The sequence below is a fragment of the Hirundo rustica genome, chromosome 27 (assembly GCF_015227805.2).
Source record: "Hirundo rustica isolate bHirRus1 chromosome 27, bHirRus1.pri.v3, whole genome shotgun sequence".
Lineage (NCBI taxonomy): Eukaryota > Metazoa > Chordata > Aves > Passeriformes > Hirundinidae > Hirundo > Hirundo rustica.
In genome coordinates, this window is record NC_053476.1 from 1696168 (window position 1) to 1719861 (window position 23694).

The 23694-nt window shown below is 52.1% G+C and overlaps 1 protein-coding gene across 1 annotated transcript; it reads left to right on the forward strand.

Annotated features, from left to right (window-relative positions):
- Window positions 1-3470: 3470 nt before the first annotated feature.
- On the forward strand, window positions 3471-21810 carry WNT9B (Wnt family member 9B). The gene is made up of 4 exons (XM_040087052.1): window positions 3471-3547; window positions 13750-14006; window positions 20119-20384; window positions 21334-21810. Exons 1-4 carry the CDS (start codon window positions 3471-3473, stop codon window positions 21808-21810), a joined length of 1077 nt encoding a protein of 358 aa, XP_039942986.1.
- The last annotated feature ends 1884 nt before the right edge of the window (window positions 21811-23694 follow it).

Genomic DNA, 23694 nt, shown 5'->3' on the forward strand with positions numbered 1-23694 from the left:
GCACCTCCCCCAGGCTCCTCTTTGCTGGCAGCAGCAATCAGGACCAAGAAGGGCAGGTCACGGAGCTCTCCGCGGCCTCAGGGGGTGCTCAGCTTGCCCGGCCGCTCTTCAGTGCCATGCGGCTTCAGCTGGGCTGTGATGGGCACAGTCAGCCCCAGCTGTAACACCGGGCTGTGTGGCTGCTCCTCCATCTGCCCTGTAGCTCCCACCTGCCCCCAGGCACTTCCACACCCATCAGAATTCCCTCCCTCACGCCAGCCAGAAGGGACAACCGTGTCCCGCCAACCACAACTCTTCCAATATAAACAGACACTGCCAGAGGTGGGAAAATGTGCCCTCCAGATTGGATGGGAAGGGACCTTGCTCACATCAGGGACACTTCCCAGGAGGCACCAGAGAGGTGTCTGGGCCCTCTGCCCCACCACTGCTGCACTGCCTCCCTTGGCAGCCCCCCGTGAGCTGCTCTGTTCAGGGTGGAAGGGTTCAAACCTCAGCACAGGACTGTCCTCTGCGGGCACTCTGGCACCTGGGTCCTGGCCAGTCCCTCCACCCTTCCTCAGCAGGTCTGGGTGGAGCTGCAGAGGGTCCAGGACTCTTTCCTTCCTTTACGAGTCCTCACGGCTCTCCTGGGATGCTCTGTGTGTTGGGCAGAGCAGTACTGGGCATCCACGAATTCCCAGAACTCCTGGCAGCCCCTCACCTGCCACAGCTTAGCCCAGAACCACCCCTCCCATTCCCTCTGTGCCTCGGCAGAGGTGCTGAGGGCACCCTGCCCTGCCCAGCAGTGCTCCCTGCCCCAGGGTGGGGGCTTGGAGGTGCCACAGCTCCTCCCAGAGCCTGGGAACGGGGACTTGGGCTGCTCTGGAACCCAAAGCATGGGGGCTGTGGTGCTCCAGAGCGCGGGAATCTGGAGAGCAGGGCCAGCAGGAGGGCAGAGGCTGCGCTGTGACCTTCCTTGTCAAAGGCATCAAGGCCTGGATGTGACACTGGGGACCACGGCATGCTGCTCTCCACGTGGTTCCACTCCTCCTGAGCTGCTCCCAGGATCTGCCTTGGGATATCTTGGCACTGTGGCTGGAAAATATCCGCAGATGTACAAATGCATTCCCTGAGGTGCTCCCAGGAAATGCTGATGTCCATAATTCCCTGATGGCCAGGCTTGTATCCTCTGCATAATGTTGTGGTAGCGAGAAGTGGGTCAAAAAATGGGAGGGTTATCGAAAGCAAGCCCCTCTGCTTGTCATTCCTATACAATTCACTGGAAAATCTGGATGTGTCATCCCTGGAAGTGTCCAAGGCCAGGTTGGACGGGGCTTGGAGCAACCTGGGAGAGTGGAAAGTGTCCCTGCTCATGGCAGGGGGGTGAATGAGGTGAGCTGTAAGGTCCCTTCCAACCCAAACCATTCTGTGATTCTTTGAAAAATAGCACTGAAAGTGTTTCTTATGCAAACATCCCCCAACAGGGGTGACAAAATCAGCAAATGTCGGTGTCTCACCCGATGAGCCCTGCCAAGGGCAGGGGAGGAGAGGAACTTTTCAGAGGGGCATGGAAATGGAACTTTGCTGCTCCTTGAATCTTTGGGCAACATGGTTGAGCTGAGGCTGCAGCTGAGCAGTTGGTGAGGAGTCAGGAGGGTCCTGGGACAGTCCTGGGTGTTGGGGAACTCTGAAAGGGCTGGGACTGTTACACTGCCCTTCTTCACCCCATTTCCCATGGTATCTGCTGCTCCCATCTCACCCCCTTCATGAAGCCACAGGATTTTGTGGCACTCAGCCACGCACCTTCCTCTGCTTCCCTTCCCAAACCAGAGCCCTGCTCAGCCTCCAGGGCCGGGGGGCACAGCCCAGCTCGGGACAGGGCACGGCAGGAGAGCAGGGACTGGAGTGAGATGGTGACTGTTCACGTTGTCAATCCCTCTCCTAAAATCACCAGTCCTGGACAGCCCAGCTCTGCCAGCCTGGCAGGGACAGGGCTGAGGGATGCTCTGCCCTGGGGAAGTGCCAGAAGGGAATCGAAAAGGACAAGCGCAGGTGCAGACTGGAGAGCAGCACTGGTCCCAGGAGCAGAGAACAGGACTTCACCTTCCACATCCTGAGGCACCCGAGGATCCTGCTGGGTTTCTCAGCCTCACACACCCCTCTGTGCTGTTTGCAGAGCACCCCCAGATACCCGGGGTCTGGAGGGGGTGGGAGAAGCACCAGGGCAGCTCCAGCTCGGCACAGAGCCCTTCCCCTCCACTGCTGGGGCTGGTTTCACGTGCCTGTCCAGACCCTTCCACACGTGTCTCCCCACAGCCCCGGGATTCTGTGGGAGTGTTTCCAGAGGCATTGCACCTTCATCCCCATGGCCACTCTTGGGTTCTGGGAATTCGCTTTTGAGTTCCTCTGTGAAGCTTCGTGTAACTGCACTTGGGAGGACCAGGCTGGAGGTTGAACCCCCTTCCCTGGAGGGCTGTGCCTGTGTAGGACGAGTCCCAGGGAGGTGGTGATGGACATCCTTGGGGGTCTGCAGGCCTTGGCTGCACAAAGCCACTGCCACCCTTGTCTAGATTTGACAGCTGCCTGTCTTGGGTTTGTCTGGAGATCTCCAAAGGGTTCTGTCCTAGGGGGACTAAACCAGGACGGGTTCTTATCCTGGCATTTCTTGAAGACATCACTTTGTGCGATGCAAGTTTGGTTACACGTCTCTGTGGGAGCTGCTCCATGCTCTGGGACATGCTGGGATCTACATCCACGAGCAGCACAGCAGCGAGCTGGAGCACAAGGGGGATGTGCTGGGGGGCTCCTGGGTGCCCGGGCACAGCAGGTGCCGCCTCACCTCTTCCCTGATGCTTCCCTAACAACTGCCCGAAGGCAGCGCTGAGGCTTGGAACGTTCCCCTGCTGCACCCGCAGCCACCGCTCCACGGGGCGCTGCGGGAATCCCGGAGCTTCTGCTGAACCCCAGCGAGTCTGGGAGCGCAGAGCCCCGAGGGTCGCCTTGGGATCCCGCGGGGAAGGAGGCACCGGGCGGGGGTGGAAGGATCCCACGGGGATGGAAATATCCTGCTGGGATGGAGGGATCCTTCCGGGATGGAGGGATCCCACGGGGATGGAAGGATCCTGCTGGGATGGAGGGATCCCACGGGGATGGAAGGATCCTGCTGTGATGGAGGGATCCTGCTGGGATGGAGGGATCCCACGGGGTTGGAAGGGTACTGCTGGGATGGAAGGATCCTGCTGGGATGAAAGGATCCCATGGGGATGGAGGGACTCGCCGGGGGTGGAGGGACCCCGCGGGGAGAGACCCGAAGTGGCGTCCCCGAAGGCTGGGGGGGGCGGTGGGTCCCCAGGGAGCCCCGGGGGTTCCCGGCGGCGGTGGGACGGGACGGGACGGGACGGGACGGACGGGACGGGGCCGCCCCGCCTCCCCCTTAAAGAGCCGCGGCGCCGGGCGGCCCGCAGCGAGCTGGGACCGGCACCGCCCGCACCATGCGCTCCGCCGCCAAACTCAGCCGCATCCTCCTCCTCCTCCTGCTGCCACCGCCGCCCGCCGCCGCCTACTTCGGGTCAGCACCGCCCGCGGGGATCGGCCCCTGCGCCGCCTTCGCTCCGGGACCCGGGGGGAGACACCGGGGCGGGGGGACGGAGTGTCCGTGGGGCAGCTCGGGGTGTCCGTGGGGCAGCGCCGGGATCCGGGGAGGAGCACGAGAGTCCAGGGGACGGAGCCGGGAGGGAGCGCGGAGCGTCCGCGGGGCAGCGCCGGGACCGTGGGAGCGCAGCTCCGCGGATGCTCTGCGCAGGGGCCGCGGGGGCTCCGCGGGGCTGTTGCGGTCCCGATCCCGGTCCCGGTCCCGATCCCGGTCCTCGAGCGCGTCCCCGTCGCTGCGAGGGGTCCCGGCCGAGCCGCGCACCTGCAGCGCCCGGCGCTTCCCCCGCACTGCCTCGGGCAGCGCCGGCACCGCGGCGAGGGCAGCGGGTGACAGGAGGGGACACTGGGTGCTGGGGGCGCAGGAGCCTCCCCGAGCTCCGGGCGGGCCCGGACAGAGGGGACCGGGAGAGGATTCACCGTGCGAGAGCGGGATGTGGAAAGGAGTGGGAGATTGTGTCGGCTGGGAGGAAAAGTGGATTATAGCCCTGAAATGTGCTCAGGGTGCGGACCAGCCCCGGGAGAGGCTGGCATCCATCCCTCCCTGCAGGCGCTTCCCTGGGGCAGGAGCGGGGAGGATGGGGCTGGCACAGGGAGCCGGGGCTCCGCAGGCAGGGATGGGGGACGTGGAGGAGCTGCGGGGCTCCGCGGCTAAAACCAGCCCAGAGACGGAGGCAGAGCTGCTGCTCCAGCCCGGGACACTGCGGGATCAGAACCACCCGGGCACGGCTGTCCTTGCGTTTGTGTCTTCCCCTCGCTCGGGATAAAGGCAAGGATGGGTTTGGGACAGGTTGGGTCAATGCAGAATTTCCCCTGCAGAGCGTTCCGGGGGGTTTTGTCTGGTTTTCTGTGTGAGCTACTCCTCGGGCAGGATTTGCAGACTCTCGTGCTAAGCAGAGCTGTTGGTGCACGCATCAGTGAGGGCAGAGCAGACAGGAGCATTTGTAACTCGGTGATTGCAGCACTCCGGGCTGCTCTGTGCTGCCCCGCACACGTGGAGGGTCCTGTTCCCTCTCACTGATCCTCCCACCACACGCCAGACTCTTCTTTCTACATTTGCCGGCTCGGTACTTCTCACCTAGGGCACCACCGGTATTTCATTCCTGCTGCAAATCTTCCTTAAATCATCGGGATTTTAAATTTATTAATTGTATCATCTGGCCCAATTCACACCGAAGCCGCTGCCGGGGTGGCTCCTTGCTCTCAGTCACTCAGGGCTGTGTCAGCACTCACTCCGGGAAGGGTTGGGCTGCAGGGCGAGTTTGGCTTTCCAGCCACAGGGATGTGCATGTGGCTGTGCCCAGGGAAGTGAATGAATTTGTGCTGCCCTTCCAGATAACAGCACAGAGCTGTCACTGACCACTGCTCAAACTGGACGCTGCTAAAGCAACCTGAGTGATCCTTTGCCCTGTGACAATGATTTCTTTGGCACAAGCGGCTTTCTGGGCACGTGAAATCTGTGTGTGCCGCCTCTTGACCGTGCACAGCTCAGGATCTGAGGCTGTAGGTTCAATTTTCGATGGGTTTTTTTTTCCCTTGAGGGGTCTGACACAGGTGTCCTGCACATTCTCACCTTCTCCTCTGAAAGTCCAAAGAACACACCCAAGTCTAGAAGCCCAGTGAGTTTAGTGGTGATGAGCAGTGTGATACACGGCTGCTTTCAGACACAAAACTGAGTTGATAGACTCGAGAGGAACTTGAATATTTTAGAAGTGAATGTTTGATGTGGCTTGGTTTGAGAACCAACCTCACACCTAAACTATTCCTGAGCTGGAGGGGACTGGGGACCCTGGGTCAGTGGTCTGCTTCTAAGTTTAGCCAAAGGGGAGCGATCTAGGCACATGAGCCAAATATTGGCTTTCCAAATGGAGAAAACCTGCAAAGATGTAAGAACAAGTGAAGGAGGCTTTGGGGTGGCAACATGCAGAGACAGGACCTGAGCCCTTTCTGCTGTGGATGTGGCAAAGGTGGAGAATTGCTGGTTCAAAGGGTGAAGGAAATGCCAAGTTTGATTCCATCAGGGCAAAGGTAAAGCATGAAGTGTGTGGGATAGTCCAGCAAAAATGGTCCAAGGGCCTGGCAAAGATGCAGCTCACCTTTAAATACAGAAAACAAAGTTTTGCTAGAATGAACACAGCATTACAATGGATAAATTCAGAGAAATCTAGAATGGTTTGGGTTAGAAGGGACTTTTAAAGTCACCCAGTCCCACCCTCTGCAAGGGAGGGACACCTTCCACTATCCCAGGCTGCTCCAAGCCCTGATCAGCCCGGCCTTGGACGCTTCCAGGGATCCAGGGGCAGCCACAGCTGCTCTGGGCACTCTTTGCCAGGGCCTGCCCACCCTCACAGGGAACAATTCCTGCCCAATCTCCCATCCAGCCCTGCCCTCTGGCACTGGGAAGCAATTTTTGTATTATGGTTTTAGGACAAAGGGAAATGACAGCAGCTGTGGGCAGAGCCCCGACCCCATTCCCAGCACCTGCAGCTGTTGGCTCACTGGTGTCTGTCCTGAACTCCTGCTGCCAGGTCCATGGGGGTAAATTAAAACCTGCTTCTAGGAGAGGGAGAGAGAATAAGCTCTGTGTGAAAGGTGGCCTGGCCGTTGTTGGGGTGCTGTTGGGCTTGCCTGGCTCTCTGGATGCAGGAATCCAGGAGTGTCCAGTGTCCTCACCTCCTGACTCCCTTTGCGCTGCTTTTGCTTCAATCCCCACCCACCCTGCAGCCTCCTGCAAAGCATTCCCTCCTTTTCATGCTTTTCCTCTCAGGATGTTCAGCTCCTCAGGTGGTGGGAATGTCTCCAGACCTCATTAAAAGCTCCAAGCCTCCTGTTGTCTCCTTGTTCACGTTTCACAAGGTGAAAAGGCATTTAGGATGTGCTGGAGGGCAAAGAGCTTCTCCCAGGGCAGAATCCAGAACAGACCCACCCCAGGTAGGAGGTTGGTGGGAAGGTGGAAGCACCAAACCTGATCAAAGCCTTCTCCTGGGGAGGCCTCTGTGGAACAGGCTGGGACGTGTCTCACCCATGGGCCAGGCTGGCCCCTGCTCCATGGGCAGATTTCTTTGTAACTCATCCTGAAATACCTGTGGTGGCTGCAGAGGTGCCTGGGATCTCACAGGGTGTGCTGGCTGGGCTCACAGCTCCTCTTGATTCAGCCCTGCCCATGCCCTCTGTATTTAGTGCTGGTTCTGTCCCATCACAGCCAGTGCCACAATTTTTGCCCATTTCCTGGTGGAAGGGTTTTTTGGGGCTGTTAGAGGGTAAAAACAGCACGTGACCTGCAGGGCTATCGAAGCTGGGCCTTGCATAGGTTTGGAAACAGCATCGTGTTTCAAAGGATACCTTAAAGTAAATATGATCATCCCCAAAAATGGTGTCCTCACATCTCCTGTATCCTTCTAGAGATGTCCAGCAAGCCTTGGTTTCCATTCCATTAGCCCAGTTACCCACATTCCATTGATTTCCCTGGCAAACAGCAGCATTGCAGCATTTCCCTGGTAAATCCAATGGACCAAGTGCTCCTCAAATAGCGACTCTGGTGTCCAGCTCTGAGTGCTCCTGGAAAGGTTTCTGAGGAAAATCCTCTTCCTGATAATTAAATGCTGATATTATTTACAGGCTGCATCTTTGTTCCTCAAAGGACCAGCCCACTTTCAGGGGGGTTTGCCACAGCATCGTTGTCATTGTCAGTCACACAGAATACCTGAGTATTAAAAAACAGAGAGGAAGAGCAGAAATGGAGAGGGAGAAACTTTCAGCTGAGATTTGGGAGGACAGAGGGTGGAGTCTGTGGTGAAACAGCAGAGGAGCTGTGGGGCTGCATTACAGAGGAAAAGGCTTTTTTTCATGGATGCTTTTTGATTCTCTTCAGCTCCCAGACTCTCTTTAGCCACTATCTCAGTGCAGCACAGGTTCTAAAACCCATCCCACCGGGTGTTGAGTGTTCCAGGCCAGGAATGCTCTGGGGAATGTGGCCGGTCCAGCGTCAGACTGACCATCTGCTCTCCCCTGTAAGGACTGCCCAGCTGCTGCCCTGGGCTGGGATCAGCCCTGGAACTGCCCTGGCATCGGGATCCACATGGAGATATTTCATGTGGCTGAGCTGGGAGGTGCAAAGGGGTCAAACCAAGGATGTCCAGACTGTGAGAGGCCAGAGCAGGTGAGGATGGAGAGCCCCGTGCAGGAGCCTGGCCTGGTTATTGCTTCTCCTCCCAAACTGGCAGCTCTTCTGATGCAGGGATTTTATATCCTGTTCTCTGTGGAACCTCAGGAGAATTCTTTTAAAAAAAATTAGTCTGGACCTGGACACATCATCTGTCACTGCTCCCAGGCAGGGCTTGCAGCAAGTAGCAAACAATCCATCTCAAAGGATTCTGACTCACAACGTCGTGTGAACCCATCTGAGGTTTTAATTCGAGCTTCTTCTCATTGTGGGGAGCAGAAACTTGATGGAAAACCTGGAGGATAACAGGTACAGAGACACCTGCCCCAGGGGCTGAAATGACAGCTCTGATGGAGGAAAGTGAAAGGCTTTGATATCAGCTGTTACATCTCAATATCGATTATCGAGATTTATCGTTTATATGCTCTGGGGATTTCTGCCACCTCCTTTGCAGGCAGTGGGGGTACAAAGCAGAGGAACCATCCTGATCAGTCCCAACAGTGCAATGCTCACACGCCATCCTTTCTGCAGGGACCAATGGGGAGGATTAAACTGGGCTGTTTCTGAAAGGATGAAAACTCTGTTCCACAGAGCTGCCAGGGACAGAGGAGAGCTGGGGACCTCTGTGCACTGCACAGGCCTTGGTTCAATCCTTCATGTCCCACATCCCCTCTGCCTTTCCTGAAGGCTTCTTGCAGCTCTCCGTGGGGTGGAGATATTCCCGTGGAACATGAAAGGGCCCCGAAATCAGATATGGAGTCCTGTTGTGGGCTGCTTTGATTTCCCCCTTACTTGGGAGAGGTAGGAAAGGCATATTTTTACTGGTTTTTAAGACCTTTCAGATCCAGAGGACATTGGGCATTGCACAGGAACAGGCTCTCATTAAAAGCCTCTTAAGCAGCTGGAATGTGGCTGGAAGGAGATTAAAGGAAATGGATGAATTTAGCAAAGTGCTCAGACAGAAAAGGAGAGAGAAATAAAGTTGGAGATCCTTATTGTTCTTTCAGATTGCGAGCAGGTGTGCATTAATTCAAAGAGTTCACTTTCTTTGCTGTATGATCTGTAGATAATAAACTCTAAATCATCTAAAACGACGCGGTTTGCCTGACTGCAAATATCTGCATATTTTATATTTAATCTTGTACGAATGTTTGCGTACTCTGATCTTGATCAGATCCTGTGTTGGCTCTGCCCTGATAAAACACAGTTGTGGTGGGAGCCTGCAAAGCCTCCACTGGCAGGGCAACCCCTGGCTGTCCTGGCTCAGAGAGTGGCTTCTGCTCCCCGCTGTGCCACCGGCACCTGCACGGCCTTGGGCACCTCCGTGAGTTCCTCTGCTGCTTGTCTAAATTGAAAGTCGTGTGAGAGATGAGTTTTGGGAGCCCTGACCGTGAGACTCCTGATCCTGGGAGCCTCGAACACAGTGGTGGAATTATTTATGTCATTTATATAATTATTTCTTGCTGACATTGCCCTGCCTCAGGTGACCAGTGGGAGAGTTTGCACAAGGGGCACTGTCACAGGAAGGTGTGTTCTGGGTAGCTTTAGTCATCTGGATTAACAAATCTACTGTTTATATCATCAGCTGTGTTCTATCCATCTGGTTATATCTGGCCTCCTTTTTTACAGGAAAACCAAGTTACTCCATGGGTTGCAACTTCAGAAATTCAACAACAACAATAATAATGATAAAAATAATAATATATATTAAGTAGGTTTGCCTGTGCAACCAACTATCAGTGTGGGATGCTGCATTATCTCTTTCAGAATTTAAAGTGTTGCTGGATCATTTTAGGAAGTGTTTTTCCCATGAAACTTTTGTTCTGAGTGGGGAAAATGATGAATTAGACTCAGTATCTCTGTGTGTGGTCCCAGGCTGTATTTGCTGTGCCCTATTGAGGTTGCTCTGGAAAAGGAATCAAATTCTTCAAAGGTTTTTATGGTGCCTTTCTTCTACAAATGTTAGCACCCAACATCCTTCAGAGCCTGGAGGCGGCAATGCCACCTTCTTCCAAATCCCACAGGCCACTGGTGGGCTGAAGGACATCCCTGAGATAATCCCTGTCCAGCACTGTAAAACTCAGGACAAAAGCTGGTGTGGCTTCACCGCCTTCACCAGCACTGGGTAATAACAAACTGACGACAAAAGCATCGACAGAAGTAGGGTGGCAGACTGAGATGCTCCCTCGGAATCTTTTCCAGCTTCCGGCAGTCTGCACATCCAGAATTTCCTGTGTCGAGGTATCTTTGTGTTTAATGAGCCCTTTATGGCTTTGTCTTGCATGGTTTGTAGGAATACATGGACACTTTAGCATTCCTTGTGCCCTGCATCGAGAAGGGCTGCAAGTTTAACTGTAGCCACATTTATTTTAAGTCGAACAATTAACAAATTATCACGATTCTCCCTGATTATTCCATTTTAGCGATCAGAATAACCTTTACTCACTTGGAGGCCAGCCCTGTGTTGTCCTACTATCCCTTCTTCTCCTGGTGGGAACTGTGGGAGGTTCCAGCTTATCTTACAAATCCTGTTTTGGAAATCTGTCACCTGTCCATGTCCAAGCAGACATCTGGAACATCTGGCTTGTCCTTGGTCTGCGTGTGCAGTGACTCCTTTGGGTTTGAGAGCCTGACCACCTTTACAGAAGTTGTGTTGACTCTTTTCCGCTGTTCTGTATTTAACTTTTGGCCATCTCTGGTTTTGGAGTTTCTCTGAGCCTGTCCAGGACAGCTCACCCCTGGTTTGCGTCATTCACAAGATCTCTTGTAAATCTTGCAGGTTCCTTTGCCACCTTTTCTCTGTTTCACACAGCTTTCAGCAATACCTTTGCACCAGGTTCCCCTTCCTGAGTCACGACCTGGATGTGAATCAGACACCCCTGGGCTACAGAAAACTTCATGCTCTTGAGTTTACAGCTGCCACTCAAAATTCGTCCACTCCCCAACAACCCTGGGGGAGCTCAACAGCCTTCAGTGAAACTGTGTCTGCTCAAGGGCTGAATTTCTGATTTCACATCCACCCGATGGCTCTGCTTTGCACTGCCTGCTCTCCCTGTCCTCCTGGAGAAGGGATTCATGGATTTTTGGCCAATATCCTGGGCCCTTGGGATGAGCATGTGTAATGGCAAGAACAGTGAGCAGTTATCTTGCAGTTCTCTGGATTTTTCCCAGTCATACCCTGGGAATCCTCTGGAGTCAGAGCCTCAGAGCCTCGGCACTGAGCTCCTGCTGCTTCTGAACCCCTGGGAAAGGGAAGGGCTCAGGGCTGATCACAACTTTCCTAGGAAGGAGATGATTGCTCTAAATAGTCAGTGAAGCCACTGCTGCTGTCTAAAATACCTGACAAGGGAATAAAGATGTTTTAGCCGGAATTTAGGACACTAAAATGAGGATGGAGACTGGCAAGAGGGGAGATCTTTTTGTTCTGGAGTGGATTTTGGGGCGGTGGAGTGCCTGGCATGGGTGGCAGGTCTGCTGGCACACGGGCAGTCAGTAGTTTGGTGCATGGAGTTTGGGGAGGTTGAGCTGTGCTTTCAAGCAGTGAGGGATTTGTGCTCTTAAACCCTTCAGTGACACCTCCCACTTCCTTATCTCCTCTCTCTGTGTCGTGAACTTGGCAAACTTTGGTGCCCGGGAGCACAGACACTGCAAAGTGTCTGCATCCGGGGAGAAAGTGGCAAAGGGAGAGGAACCACATTCCCACTCCACTTGTTGACATCCCACTTTTCTGGGATGTCAGTGCTGGAATCCCACTGCCAGGCAAAGTCCAGGTTCTGGGTGTTATTCTGACAAAACAGCAACAGCTCTGCTGAGCCCAGCACTGTCCCACTGAGCTGGGTGCTCTCTGAACAACCCTAAATCAGACTTTTGCTGGCCTCTGAGCCTGTCCCTGCCCATGCAAATTTTGGCACATCTTGGTCTTCTGGAGCTTCAGAGCTTGTGCCCAGCTTGTGTTTGTGCTCCCAGGGACATCCCAGCGCCGTGCACAGGTTGGTTCACCAATGTGTGTTGGGTTTCAAGCACCAGGGTGAGCCAGGCAGAGCTCGGGCTGGTTCATCACGGGCTGGTCTCAGTGCCTTGGGTCAATCTCATCCCTCAGGGCACTTCCTCCAGCTCAGGCCTGCCTTGAGCAGCCTCTGGGCAGGGTTTGGGGCCAGGCAGGGCTCTGACCTGTGCAGTCTGAGCTTCTCTCCGAAGCTCATCCAGCCGTGTTAATTTGAGTTTCTTGGGCTGAACCTGGTCCCAGAGCTCTGTCTCTGCTTCCAGCACTGCCTCTTTATTTCTTGGCTCCTGTTTCTGTCCCCCGGTTCAGCAGTGACAACGGGAGGCAGAGATTCTTCTCACCCACTTGGTTTCTAAGGTTCATTCCCTGCGTGATCCACAAGGGTTCCAAGGTTCTTGGGTAGTTTGCAGGTGTTAGTTAATTGCTTTTGTTCTTAATTACAGATGTGTGAGCACATCTGGGGGCTGTAGGCTCCTGTGAGAATGGGTACAGGGTGCCCTGGGATTAGGTCAGCAGAGCTGTGCTCCAGCTCCTGTGCTTGGATAGGCTGGGCTGACTACAGGGAGGTCTAGAAAACATCTCAGGAACAGCTCAGGAACACACTTTATATATTTACAAAGTACAGGGGGGGACGCAAATCACAGCTGCAGTGCTTGACTTGCATCCTTCATCGTGAAGGAGAAGTGTCCAAAAATAAAGGTTGCAGAATATTTCCATTGATCTGTCTGCTTTGGGCATTTTTGGGGCTGAGGCTCTCTGTGAGTCTGGATTTGGGAATCAGGTGACACTCCTGGTCAGTGCTGCTCCCAGTTTGCAGCCCCCAAATCCAGCATCAAAGTAAAAGAATTTCTCTGTGATTCCAAGCATCCTGAAGATATCAGGCAAGATGAGTTTTGCAGGAGAAATATTGTCTTGCCATGGAAAGCGAAACCATTTGTCTCCAATATTTGTGACATTTTTCAGCTGAATTGCATTAACACATAAATGCATTGCCATTGGCTTTGGCAGGACAGTTTTATTTGACCTTTCCTGTATTTTTTTTTTTTTTTTTTCCAGCAAGGTTTTTTTTTTCCAGCAAAACTCATGCTTGTGGAGGAAAGTGGTCACTGGTAATATCCCCCCACTGGTCTTTCCAAGCTGTGGGGTGAGGTACCAGTGCACACAGACCCTGGGAAGGAGCTGACTCCGGCTTTTTGGAGTCCCACAGAGCTGTGACACAGAGGGCAGCAGCCAGGGCTCTGTGTGTGACACTGGCTGTGCTGTGACCTGTGAATGGCTGCTGTCATGTTCTCTCCTTGGAGACAAGAGAACTTCCCAGGGGACAACACACATGGGCTTCTCCTCCCTGCCATGGCATCAGTGTGGGACTTTGCCGTGGTGGGTGGTGGGAGTGGGATACCAGATCTAATCAATCTGTACTGATTAATCCTCTGACCTGGTAAAATGCTGACCTGCAGCTTCCTGAATATCCTTCCCTTCTTCACCTTTTCCTTAAGGGTGATAGAATCACCACAGAATCCCAGACTGGTGTGGGTTGGAAGAGCACCCAGTCCTGTGCCATGGGCAGGGACACCTCTGGGTGGCTCAGAGCTCCTGTCCAACGTGACCCTGAACAACCCCAGGGATGTCTTCTGTAGCTTGGTCAGTCTCTTTCTCCAGGCAGCAACTGACAGAGTGAGAGGACACAGTCCTAACTGTGCCAAGGGAAATACAGGTTGGATATTAGAAAAAAGATTTTCATGGAAAGGATGATAAAGTGCTGGAATGGTCTGCCTGGGGAGGTGGTGGAGTCACCATCCCTGGATGTGTTTAAAACAGACTGGATGTGGCACTGGGTGCCATGGTTTAGCTGAGATCTTGGGGCTGGGTTGGACTCGATGATCTCAAAGGTCTCTTCCAGCTTGGTGATTCTGTGAATTCCGTGAACTCACCGCTTCTCCTGCTTCTTTCCTTCCAGCCTGACCGGGAAAGAAGCTCTGACCCACTTCCCATCGCTGGGAGCCCCGGGGGGCTCTGGCCCTGGCAAGGGGCATGTGAAGCAGTGCGAGCTGCTCCAGCTGTCCCGCAAGCAGAAGCGGCTGTGCCGGAGGGAGCCGGGCTTGGCCGAGACGCTGCGGGACGCCATCCGCCTGGGCATCCTGGAGTGCCAGTTCCAGTTCCGCAGCGAGCGCTGGAACTGCAGCCTGGAGGGCCGGCCCAGCCTGCTCAAGAGAGGTACAAGGTAGCTGGTGTGCAGGGAAACCCTGCCCGCAGCCCCCGGGATGTCCCAAATTAAATCTCGCACCCGGCAAAGCGAGGCAGCAGATGGGGAGTGCCGAGGTCTCCGTTTCACCCAGCCACGGGAGTTTGAGCTCCTTTGAGCTCCTTTGGCAGTTTGAGCTCCTTTGGCACACAAAAAGCCTTGTCCTCATCTTCCCAGCATGGCTGGTCAGTGATTGGAAAGCGGGAGGAGGTTCACATCCTTGGCTGGTGGCTTCTCTGAGAGCAGAGCTCCGTGCACTGAGCTCCCTCCTCAGCTGGGGCGATGCTGTGGGAAAACGGGGTTGATGCAGTTAAAGAAAAAAATCCCTTTAGTGCCTTGGATACTCGTGTATGGAAACCTCTGTTATTCTCAAATACAAAATTTATACCTGTTTACTGTTTGACAAAGCTATTTATCTGCATGCAGGCATCTCAGTGATCTCCTAAGGCTCTTTTACACAAATTTGGAGAAATTTGGGCAGAGTGGACAGCAGACCCACTGGTTTTTTGTTTCCCAAAATGCTTTAGATGAAGAAATTGTCCTGTAAGGTCTGGAGGTAGAAGGGAACATAATAAATCCTTCCAATGCTTGAGAAAAATACAATGAAGATGGACACCGAAATTATTTCTTGATAAAAATTCCCAAAGAATGCATAGAGGGTTTGCCAGACCTGCCCTGATCCAACCAAAGCCTGTGTTACAGATTTTCAGCCCTTCAATAACTTCTATTAGCACTTACTAAGGTTCAGTCTTCAGATTTATTGAGTTTCAGTCCTTTGATAATGTTTAGCAACTTAATGGTTTTAATAAAAAGGACCTGAAGAAGCCAATATAAATTTTGATGAAAATCGATGTTAATTTTAATTAACATTGGGATCGAAACTTTTTAATGTTTCCTTTTAGAATTATCAATTTTTATTAGGTTAAGTATCAACTGAATATTTTATTAAGTCAGCACATGCAAGATCAGATTTTCTACATTGCAAGGCTCTACTGTGAATTTTTTAGCAGGTGGTGGAAGGAGCTGTTTGTGATCATTTTGAGTGTCTCTCTCACATCTGCACCTTCATCAACCTCAAAGAACTTGAAAATGACAATTGAATAATCCTCATCTTCAAATAGCTGGAAAACATTTAATTATCTGGCGGTGGCATGCCTTAACATTTCCATGGGCTCCTGACTGACAAAATAAAATATCACCTGTAATTTCAAACCTGTTTTGGCAGATGGGGATAAGTGTTTGAAAACTTTTATTACACAATCTTGAGGATTGAATGATGATTTAATACAGCCAAGTATGCTGTGTGCCCCCCCTGTGTGACAGGACACTTGGCTGGGAGCAATTATTAGTTCTCATTTTCCTTTGGCTTGCAAGGGGGTTTGTTTCTTTCATAAAGAACATGAACGCTTTCAGCTGCCACTTTTTGATCTGTTTGTGACATTTGCTGGAACTTTCTTGGACATTGTTGGTCATGCAGCTCTCCCCTGTCACTCAGGTAGTGACGAGGCGTTTTAGAAATGTTTAAATCATCTGGTATCTCCATAGTCCTAGAGAATCCATGATGAAAAATGCACATTTTCAGCAGTCCTAAATGGTCTTAAGAGTGCAAGAGAGTGAAAAAGGTCCTTCCCAGTGAGATGGGGTGTTTTTGTAACAGGTGAAAACTCACACTCAATTTGCAATCACAACTGACAGACTTCTGTGACTCATCTGGATCGCCAGTGCTTTTTCTGCTTCTAGAGATGCCAAAAAACAAACAAAAAAATAAGCCAAGGGTTTTCTGGTTCTTGGAATGCCAGGTTTATTTTACCAGTCTGCACCATCTGTTGCTCTTGATAGTTCTCTGGGTACAACTGGGAAACTCCTTTTGCATAACCTGCGACCTTTCTGCTGCCACTGTCACTTATGACAGCTATTACTCCTCAGTGATCCAGGCAAAGTCCTCCTGCATTCCTTCTCCACTTCTTTAAAGATCTGTGGAAAGAGTTAGGATTTAAATTATTTCAAGCCACCTTGATACACAGGGGCAGTTGGTGTCTTTATAAAAACATATAAAGCAGTGATGAGCTTTTGGTGTCCTGGGGGTGCCATTAAGGGCTGCTGGAAATCAGCTAGAGCAGGATTTCATCTCAAACAACTCAGTGATGTGGGGAAATAAAAACCTTTAGCAAAGAGGTCAGAGCCAGCCACTCACAAAGTCCTTCTCGAGAAATGAGCGCTCTGCAATCCTTCCATCCCTTAATCCATCCCTTTGCCTCCTGCTGGTTGGACTCTGACCTTCCAGCAGTGGTTTCACCCTCGTCATGAGGAATCCAGGAATGGTACAACAGAGGAGTGGTGACTCACAGACACAGAATTTCCATGATGGGAGATTTGGAGGAGTCAGCTGGACAAAGCCCTGGGCAGCTGGCATTGGAGCCAGCCCTGCTTTGAGCAGGAGGTTGTTCTAAAAACCTCGAGAGTCCTTCCATCCTAAATCTTTCTGCACTTCTATAGCTTTTTTTGGTTGGTTGGCTCTGCTGTTGTTTTCAGAGAGATGCCTTCCCCACCTGCTCTGAAATGCTCACGGCTCCTTCACTACAGCATTGAAAATCCTCTGGCCCTGAGCATCTTTAGTTTGGCAGAGTCACCCCAGGGCTAACTTGCTCCCGTTACAATTTTCCCTGTGGTCTGGAGCACACCACAGCTCACAACAGTGGTGCCATTGCAGCAAAAGTCCTTCTGTATTTATAGGCTGCCGAGGTAAGAAATCCTTCTGGAGAGCTCAGGGCAAGGCTTGGAGACATGGAAGGTCCTTCCAGAGGGAGCTGGTTTGCTGCAGCCTCCTGAAATTCATCTCTGTGCTGGAGGTTTGCAGTTAAACTGCCCAGCAGAGACATCTGCTCTCAGATGTTCCCCCTGCACCGAGAATTTCAGATCCATTTTGTCCCTGTCAAGACACTCAGTGGGGTCAGAGGGTGACCTGTCCCCAACGCAGGCCCTGAGAGCCCGGAATTGGCTCCAGGCCCCACTGCCTGTGGTGACAGGAGCTCTGTTGTCACTGTGGGAGGGGAGATAGCAGGACACATGGAGTAACCTCTGTTCAGATCCCAAATTGTGCTCCTCGGAGCTGATGGCTGCCATTTGTGGTGTGTCCTCCTGAAAATCCAGCTCCAGCAGCTGCTCTGCCACACTTCCCACAAGGGCTGAGGGACAGCTCTAACTTCCCTCGTTTGTTTTGTGAATTGACAGTTAAATGGTGATTGATTCCTCATGACAAAGTGAAGGGAATCAGACTTTTCAGACGAGCATTTGGCAGCCTGGTGATGTTGAAGCTTTGCTTGAAGGAGACGTTTCAAAGTCTGCAGGGTATCTGCAGTTGCTGCTGTCTGCAGTGGCCTGACCACAGCCACAGCCTCTGATTTCCAGTGGGCTGAAAAGTGGCCAGGACTTGCATGGAGAAACCAAAGCATCTGAAATAGCAGGAGCAGTGTGGTGATCCACAAAGTCAGATTTAGCAGGGGCTGTGGAGCCTGCTGCCTCCTCATGGCATGGGAAAGGGCCTCTGGAATGCTCTCCTCACTTCTGGGATCAGTGTGTCAGAGGGGATGTTGGGAATCTGGCAAGCATTTGGAGATTGGCTGCTGGAATGATTTAGCAGATTTAGGATCTCACGTATCAGTTATCCTCTCTTAGCTCCTTTGGAGAGGGTGAGACTCTGTTTGAAAATGTGTGAGCATCATGCTGCCATCCACAGTCTGCACTGACCATGTCCCATTCCAGCTTTTACAAAACTTTTGGTGGATTTGGTGACATTCTTTCATTATTTCTAGATGACCCTGAGGAATTTTGCCGAGGATTATCAACCAGAAAGACTAATTGCAAATTATTGCCCCAGTGGTTATGGCAACCAAAATGGTGAGGCAGGAAGCAGATTGTTGGTTGATCTCCCCATGTCCATGCTCTTGGCAGATCTTTATCTAAAATTCTGCGATTCCAAAGAGCTCCTATGAAGTTTATTGAAGTTGCTAACGAAGCCTCTCCATTATGTTTGTGATTAGTCACATTTTTCATTCCTCTTGCTGGCAACCGTCACTGAACTCTTTGTCCTGCTCTCTTGGTGATGTTCACGGTGGACATCGCTCAGATCTCAGCACTCAGTGTTCTGATCCACTGTTACAGCCGGATGGGAATTCTCTGGGGGAAAAAAATGATGGAGAGATTTGGTTGGACTTGCTGAATTCTAGAGGTGGCTTCCCACCTTTGCTCCAAGCAGGGCTCAGTGCAAGTCTAGATCAAGTCTCTGTGGTTGTCTCTCTCTCTTTCATTATTGGGGAAAACAGATTTTCCTTCTGATGTGGAAGGAAATTTAGAATTTTCCCATGTGGAATATTTGTTTGCTTCATTATGTTTTCTTCCATGCAATGTATAAGTGCTCTATCTTCCATAAACCAAACTTTTTCTATTTTGGTTGATCTTATCCATTCCTGCACTCAGAGCTATTGACCAGTCATTTGTCTCTCTCTTCCTTGCACTAATTCCTAAATTTTGGATTAGGTAAGCAATTTCCCATTAATAATATTTTTTTTTCCTGCAAATGAACTCTAGAGGAAATATCAAGATTTTCCCCAGGACTGAATAGGAGAGGAGATAAATATAAATAAATAAATCAAATAATTTGGTGTTTGGGTCAGGTTTGTGTCAGAGTTTCTGAAACTTCTGTGAAGTTCACAGGTATCAATATTCCTATTCCTGTCTCATCTCGTGTCTCCACACTGAATTTTCATTCAGTCACTGTACTTTGTTTCCTGGTTAAAATATCACAGTCACACCATGACCTCGAGGACTGTAGACAAGCTACAATCCTGCTTTGTCTCCTTTATATATCCCCTCTATATTTCTCTTAATCTCAGGGATTGTAGCCAAGCTACAATTCTGCTTTAGAGAGAACAGCTTAGGAACACACTCCCACAGTCACCAGGAGTAGACAATTTACAGGGAATTCAGAAAACCCACACACGTGTGCGAGTTTTCCTTCTTCCCAAGATGTCCTTCTACATGGAGCCCTTCCCATTCCAACTACATGTGGTCTTTTCATAGAAAATACCGCTACAGTCCCAATTAAAAACATTTTTAAAAAACAGGATGGATTTCAAGACACATTCTCAGTGTCTACTACAGATTTCCTGATTTTATGGCACAAGGTTATTTCAATGATGGTCTGTAATTGCACCAATCAGCTCCGTGCTGGGGACAGAGCTTGGTGGCTGTCACTTCTTGCTGCTGGGTGTTTCCCCAGGAGTGTTTGTCTGTTGCCACCCTTCCCCTGTCCACGTTGAGCCAGTCATGGGTGAGACTGGGGTGTCACCGCACCTGTGACACCTCACAGATCTCTTCAATCTGTGTTCCTCTGCTGGGGACAGGGTGGGAACACCGCAGGAGTTTTGTCTCTTGGTACTTCTAATTGTTGTGCTTAAGTTTCGTGTGGCAACTCAGGGTTTAGATGGTGGTTGCTGCTACCTGTATCCCAATAAACATCTCTTTTGTAAAGGCTGCTGGGGAGGCACTCAGGCCAAGCAGTCAAGTCCACACAGCACACACACCATGGCTAGCTCAGCCAAGAGAGGCAAGAAGGGCCTTTGTATGGTAAATTCCAGCAAAGGTTTATTCCAGCACGCCCAAGGGGATCAGGGAAAAAAGACCAAGAGCATGTGGTGCTCAGTGGTTAAGTGGGGGTCAGTGGCCAAAGTTCTGAGGGCACAGGGGCAGGGCAAGGGCAGGGCAAAGGGCAGTGCCCTGTGGGGGACATGGGGCAGCCACCAGGGATACCACAGGCAATGGGGAAACAGGGAAAGGAGAAACCACGAGAACTGGGGGAATAGGGGAGAGCAAAACCGGGGTGGATCACATAATGTGGCAAGGAACCACGGGGGAAGTCTTTTCTTTCAGCCTAGGCAGAGACTCTGTGGTGTATTCTTCAGGGCAAGGCCCTGGGGATTCCCCTGAGGGGTTCAAGGGATTCCACAGTTCAGTCCATGGACAGGCAGGGGAGGCAGGGAGGTGCCTTTCCTGCTCCTCCCATCTCCCAATCCTTCTCCCGTGCAGGTTTTAAGGAGACAGCGTTCCTGTACGCCGTGTCCTCGGCCGCCCTGACGCACTCGCTGGCGCGGGCCTGCAGCGCGGGGCGCATGGAGCGCTGCACCTGCGACGACTCCCCGGGCCTGGAGAACCGCAAGGCCTGGCAGTGGGGCGTCTGCGGGGACAACCTCAAGTACAGCACCAAGTTCCTGAAAAAGTTCCTGGGGCAGAAGAGGATCGGCAAAGACCTGCGGGCCAAGGTGGACATCCACAACACCAACGTGGGCATCAAGGTAGGAGCTGCGCTGGCAGGGGTGGGATGAACTTTGGACTCGGGACACGTCTTCCATCCTGTGAGTAGGAGGGGTATTCACTGCCCTGCTCACAAACCAGACCTGTTCACCTCTGTGTCCTGGGCCTCGTGGTGCTGAGAGTGCCCGGGGATTCTCCTGAGCTCTTGTGTGAGTGCATGCTCTCTTGCATGTTGAGCGGCAGAGGAGCATCCTGTGTCCTCCAGGGGTCCCAGGGCGGGTGACAGGGAGACACAGCACAGTGTCAGCTGTGAAACCCCACAGCTGAATGACTCCAGGAGCACAGGGCGTTCTGACAATAGCTGGAGCTTAGAGCTGGTGGCACGTGTAAAGCAGATTAAAGACTGAAACTCTTGAGATCAATTATGAGTTTGCTGGTGACTTGCGATGGAACGAGTCCTGACACAGGTTTGCGTCAGAGAGAGCATCACATTGATCATTTTGACCTGTAGGTTACAGGCTACTGACTCATCATTGTCTTCTGTTTACTGAGTTTAAATCATTGTTTAATTAGAGCACTGTCTTCATTTGAACATACCAAAAGCAATCCACCATGTTGGAGACTCTCCGTTTTGTGATTGACTACTCCTACTGTGCCAAATAGAATTAATAAGAACTTGTCTAAGAACTTATTTGGTATTCAGCTGGTTGTCCTCAGGCTATCCATTCTCTGGCTCACCTGTCAGCTCTGTAGCCATTCCTCTGCTTTGGTGAGGTTTGTTTGTTTGTTTTAATTTATTTTTTATTATTTTTTAAATTTTATTTTATTTTATTTTATTTTTTATTATTTATTTTATTTTATTTTACTTACGAACGTTTTTTTCCTCCATGGACTAGAAATAACTCCAATAAAACTGAAGTGCTTTCAGCTGTCTGCAACCTGAGAACTAGGTCCTGGCAGGTAACAACCACCACTCTTCTTCCTCATCAGGCGGTGAAGAACGGCCTCAAAACCACCTGCAAGTGCCACGGCGTGTCGGGCTCCTGCGCGGTGCGGACGTGCTGGAAGCAGCTCTCGCCCTTCCACGAGATCGGGCGGCTCCTGAAGCTGCGCTACGACGACGCCGTCAAGGTCTTCAGCACCAGCAACGACGCCGTGGGACACTCGGAGCTGGCGGGGCCGCACAGACACGGCCACTCGGCCCGGCAGCCCGCCCTGCCCCGTCCCACCGACCTGGTGTACGTGGAGGACTCGCCCAGCTTCTGCCGGCCCAGCAAATACTCCCTGGGCACCGCGGGCAGGACCTGCTCCCGGGAGGGCAACTGCGACAGCATGTGCTGCGGCCGGGGCTACAACACCCAGAGCCGCCTGGTCACCTTCTCGTGCCACTGCCAGGTGCAGTGGTGCTGCTACGTGGAGTGCCAGCAGTGCATGCAGGAGGAGGTGGTCTACAGCTGCAAGCAGTAGGGACAGCGCCCGAGGGGCGAGGAGAGGCCAGGGAAGCAGCGGGGGGACAGGGACACGGCGCTCTGCTGCGGGGCGAGGGCGAAGGCAAGCACCAAACGCGTGCTGTGCTCCTCCAACGTCGGCGTTGAGATGCTCCGGCCTGGGGAGAGCTCCTCCGTGAGAGGCTTTGTCGGGTGTGGGGTCAGGAAGGAGGGACAGAGAGAGGGGGGGATGTGGGGACAGCAGAAACCCCGATGCGGCCACAAATGTCCCTCGAGTTCAAACTTGCACTTGCTGGAATATCCTCCTTCCCCAACCCTCAGGTGCACTCCTGGAGGTGCCCTGGGGTGGTGACATTGGGACACGGAGGGCTCATGCCCTGGCTCCTGCAGAGAAGATGAAGGGGAGGCAACGAGCAGAGACTGGCTCCAGGTGTGGCAGGGACAGCCATGCTCCGGCACCGAGGCAGAAGGACTCCGGCAGTGGGGGATTGCCCTTCCCTGGGAGCTGGCTGAACCCTCTCTGCTGTGAACTCACCGACACACTGCTGGATAATCTCATTTTGGCACAAGAATTGTGCCTCAGAAATACCAGTTTACAAACAAAGGGAGCTCATGTCCGTCACCTCCCAGGTCTGTCGTTTGGATGTTGGACTCCAGGTGCATTTTAACCACATTTTAATCTTGCTGTTCCAGGTCACCTGGAATTGCCTCTGTGACAGTGTTTGAGCCACGGGAACTCAGCTGAGGGCTGTGAAGTCACCCCTCTGCAGCACGTGGCCTCACAGGGGGGATTTATTGGTGGTGATTCAGGGTGATGGTGCCAATTATGCATCTCTCTTCCTCCTCCCTCCAGTCAGTCAATCAATCAATCAATCAATCACCTTTTTGTCCTCTGTGCAGCACACTCTGCCTGAGGTGTGTCACATCCCACAGTCCTGCCCTGTGCCAGTGACAGGAAAAGCTTCTGAAAGGGAATTAGGAACCACGGGAACTGGTGCATCAGAAAAATGTGCAAGTCATGAGTGACAATCCCTGCCCTGAGAAGCTGGGAATATCCAGACCCTGCGGGTGTGAGGGACCCAGGGAAAAGAGCACAGGCTGTCATAGAGTCATGAGCCCCTGACTTTGAATCTTGTTTTTCCCTTTGACTTTTAGCTGAACACACCAGAAACAACCTGCTTGGTTCCTTTGGCTGTGATTTAGGGAGCAGTTTGGGGACTGGCAGTGAGGCATCCCCTGAACCTGGCCACCAGGTACTGTGGGTGTAGCACAGCCTCTCTGGGTGTTCAGCCCTCTGACAGTATTTTCCTGCTCCAGGGTTTTCCTGGTTAATCTTGCAGCAGCTCTGGATTGTCACTCAGGTAACAAATCTGCTGTATTTACTCAGTCTTGGCAATGGGTACAAACCAGCCAGAGTGGAGATGGGCTGGAGCTGCAAAGAATATGGGAATCCTTAAGCTCAAATCAAAATTCACCGGCAGTGTAAGGGGTGAAGATGCTGCTTTGTGTTGCTAGATGAGCTCATCCACAGGCAGAATTGGGCTGAATTCCAATAGCAGGGAGCTCTCCTCAGAGGTGTGGGATCTGCCCCGTGTGCTCAGCTCTGCAGTGTGCATCTGCTGGAGTTGTGCAGCTCAGCCACTCATTTACAGCTGCTCTGAGCAATTCCCCTGCAGTGAGGAGCGTGTGCTCAAGCTCTCTTTACCTTGACTTTGTTGCCCTTTTGATTTTTACAACTATTTTTGACTTCTGCTCCCTCCAGGGCTGGCACAGAGCAGCCTCAGAGCAGATCAAGCCATTAACGGGCGGTTTGGAGGCCACTCAGACCTTCCCTCTCACCACCTACAGGTCTTTTAAAGGGCTTATTCCCTTTTATCCCTTTTCTGGCTCAAGTTGACTTGAA

Bases quoted from the DNA above. Each gene is read 5' to 3' on its own strand.
- WNT9B (XM_040087052.1), top strand. From the start codon at position 3,471: ATGCGCTCCGCCGCCAAACTCAGCCGCATCCTCCTCCTCCTCCTGCTG. The intron at 3,548-13,749 runs GTCAGCACCGCC...CTTTCCTTCCAG, and splicing joins CCCGCCGCCGCCTACTTCGG to CCTGACCGGGAAAGAAGCTC. The intron at 20,385-21,333 runs GTAGGAGCTGCG...CTTCCTCATCAG, and splicing joins ACACCAACGTGGGCATCAAG to GCGGTGAAGAACGGCCTCAA.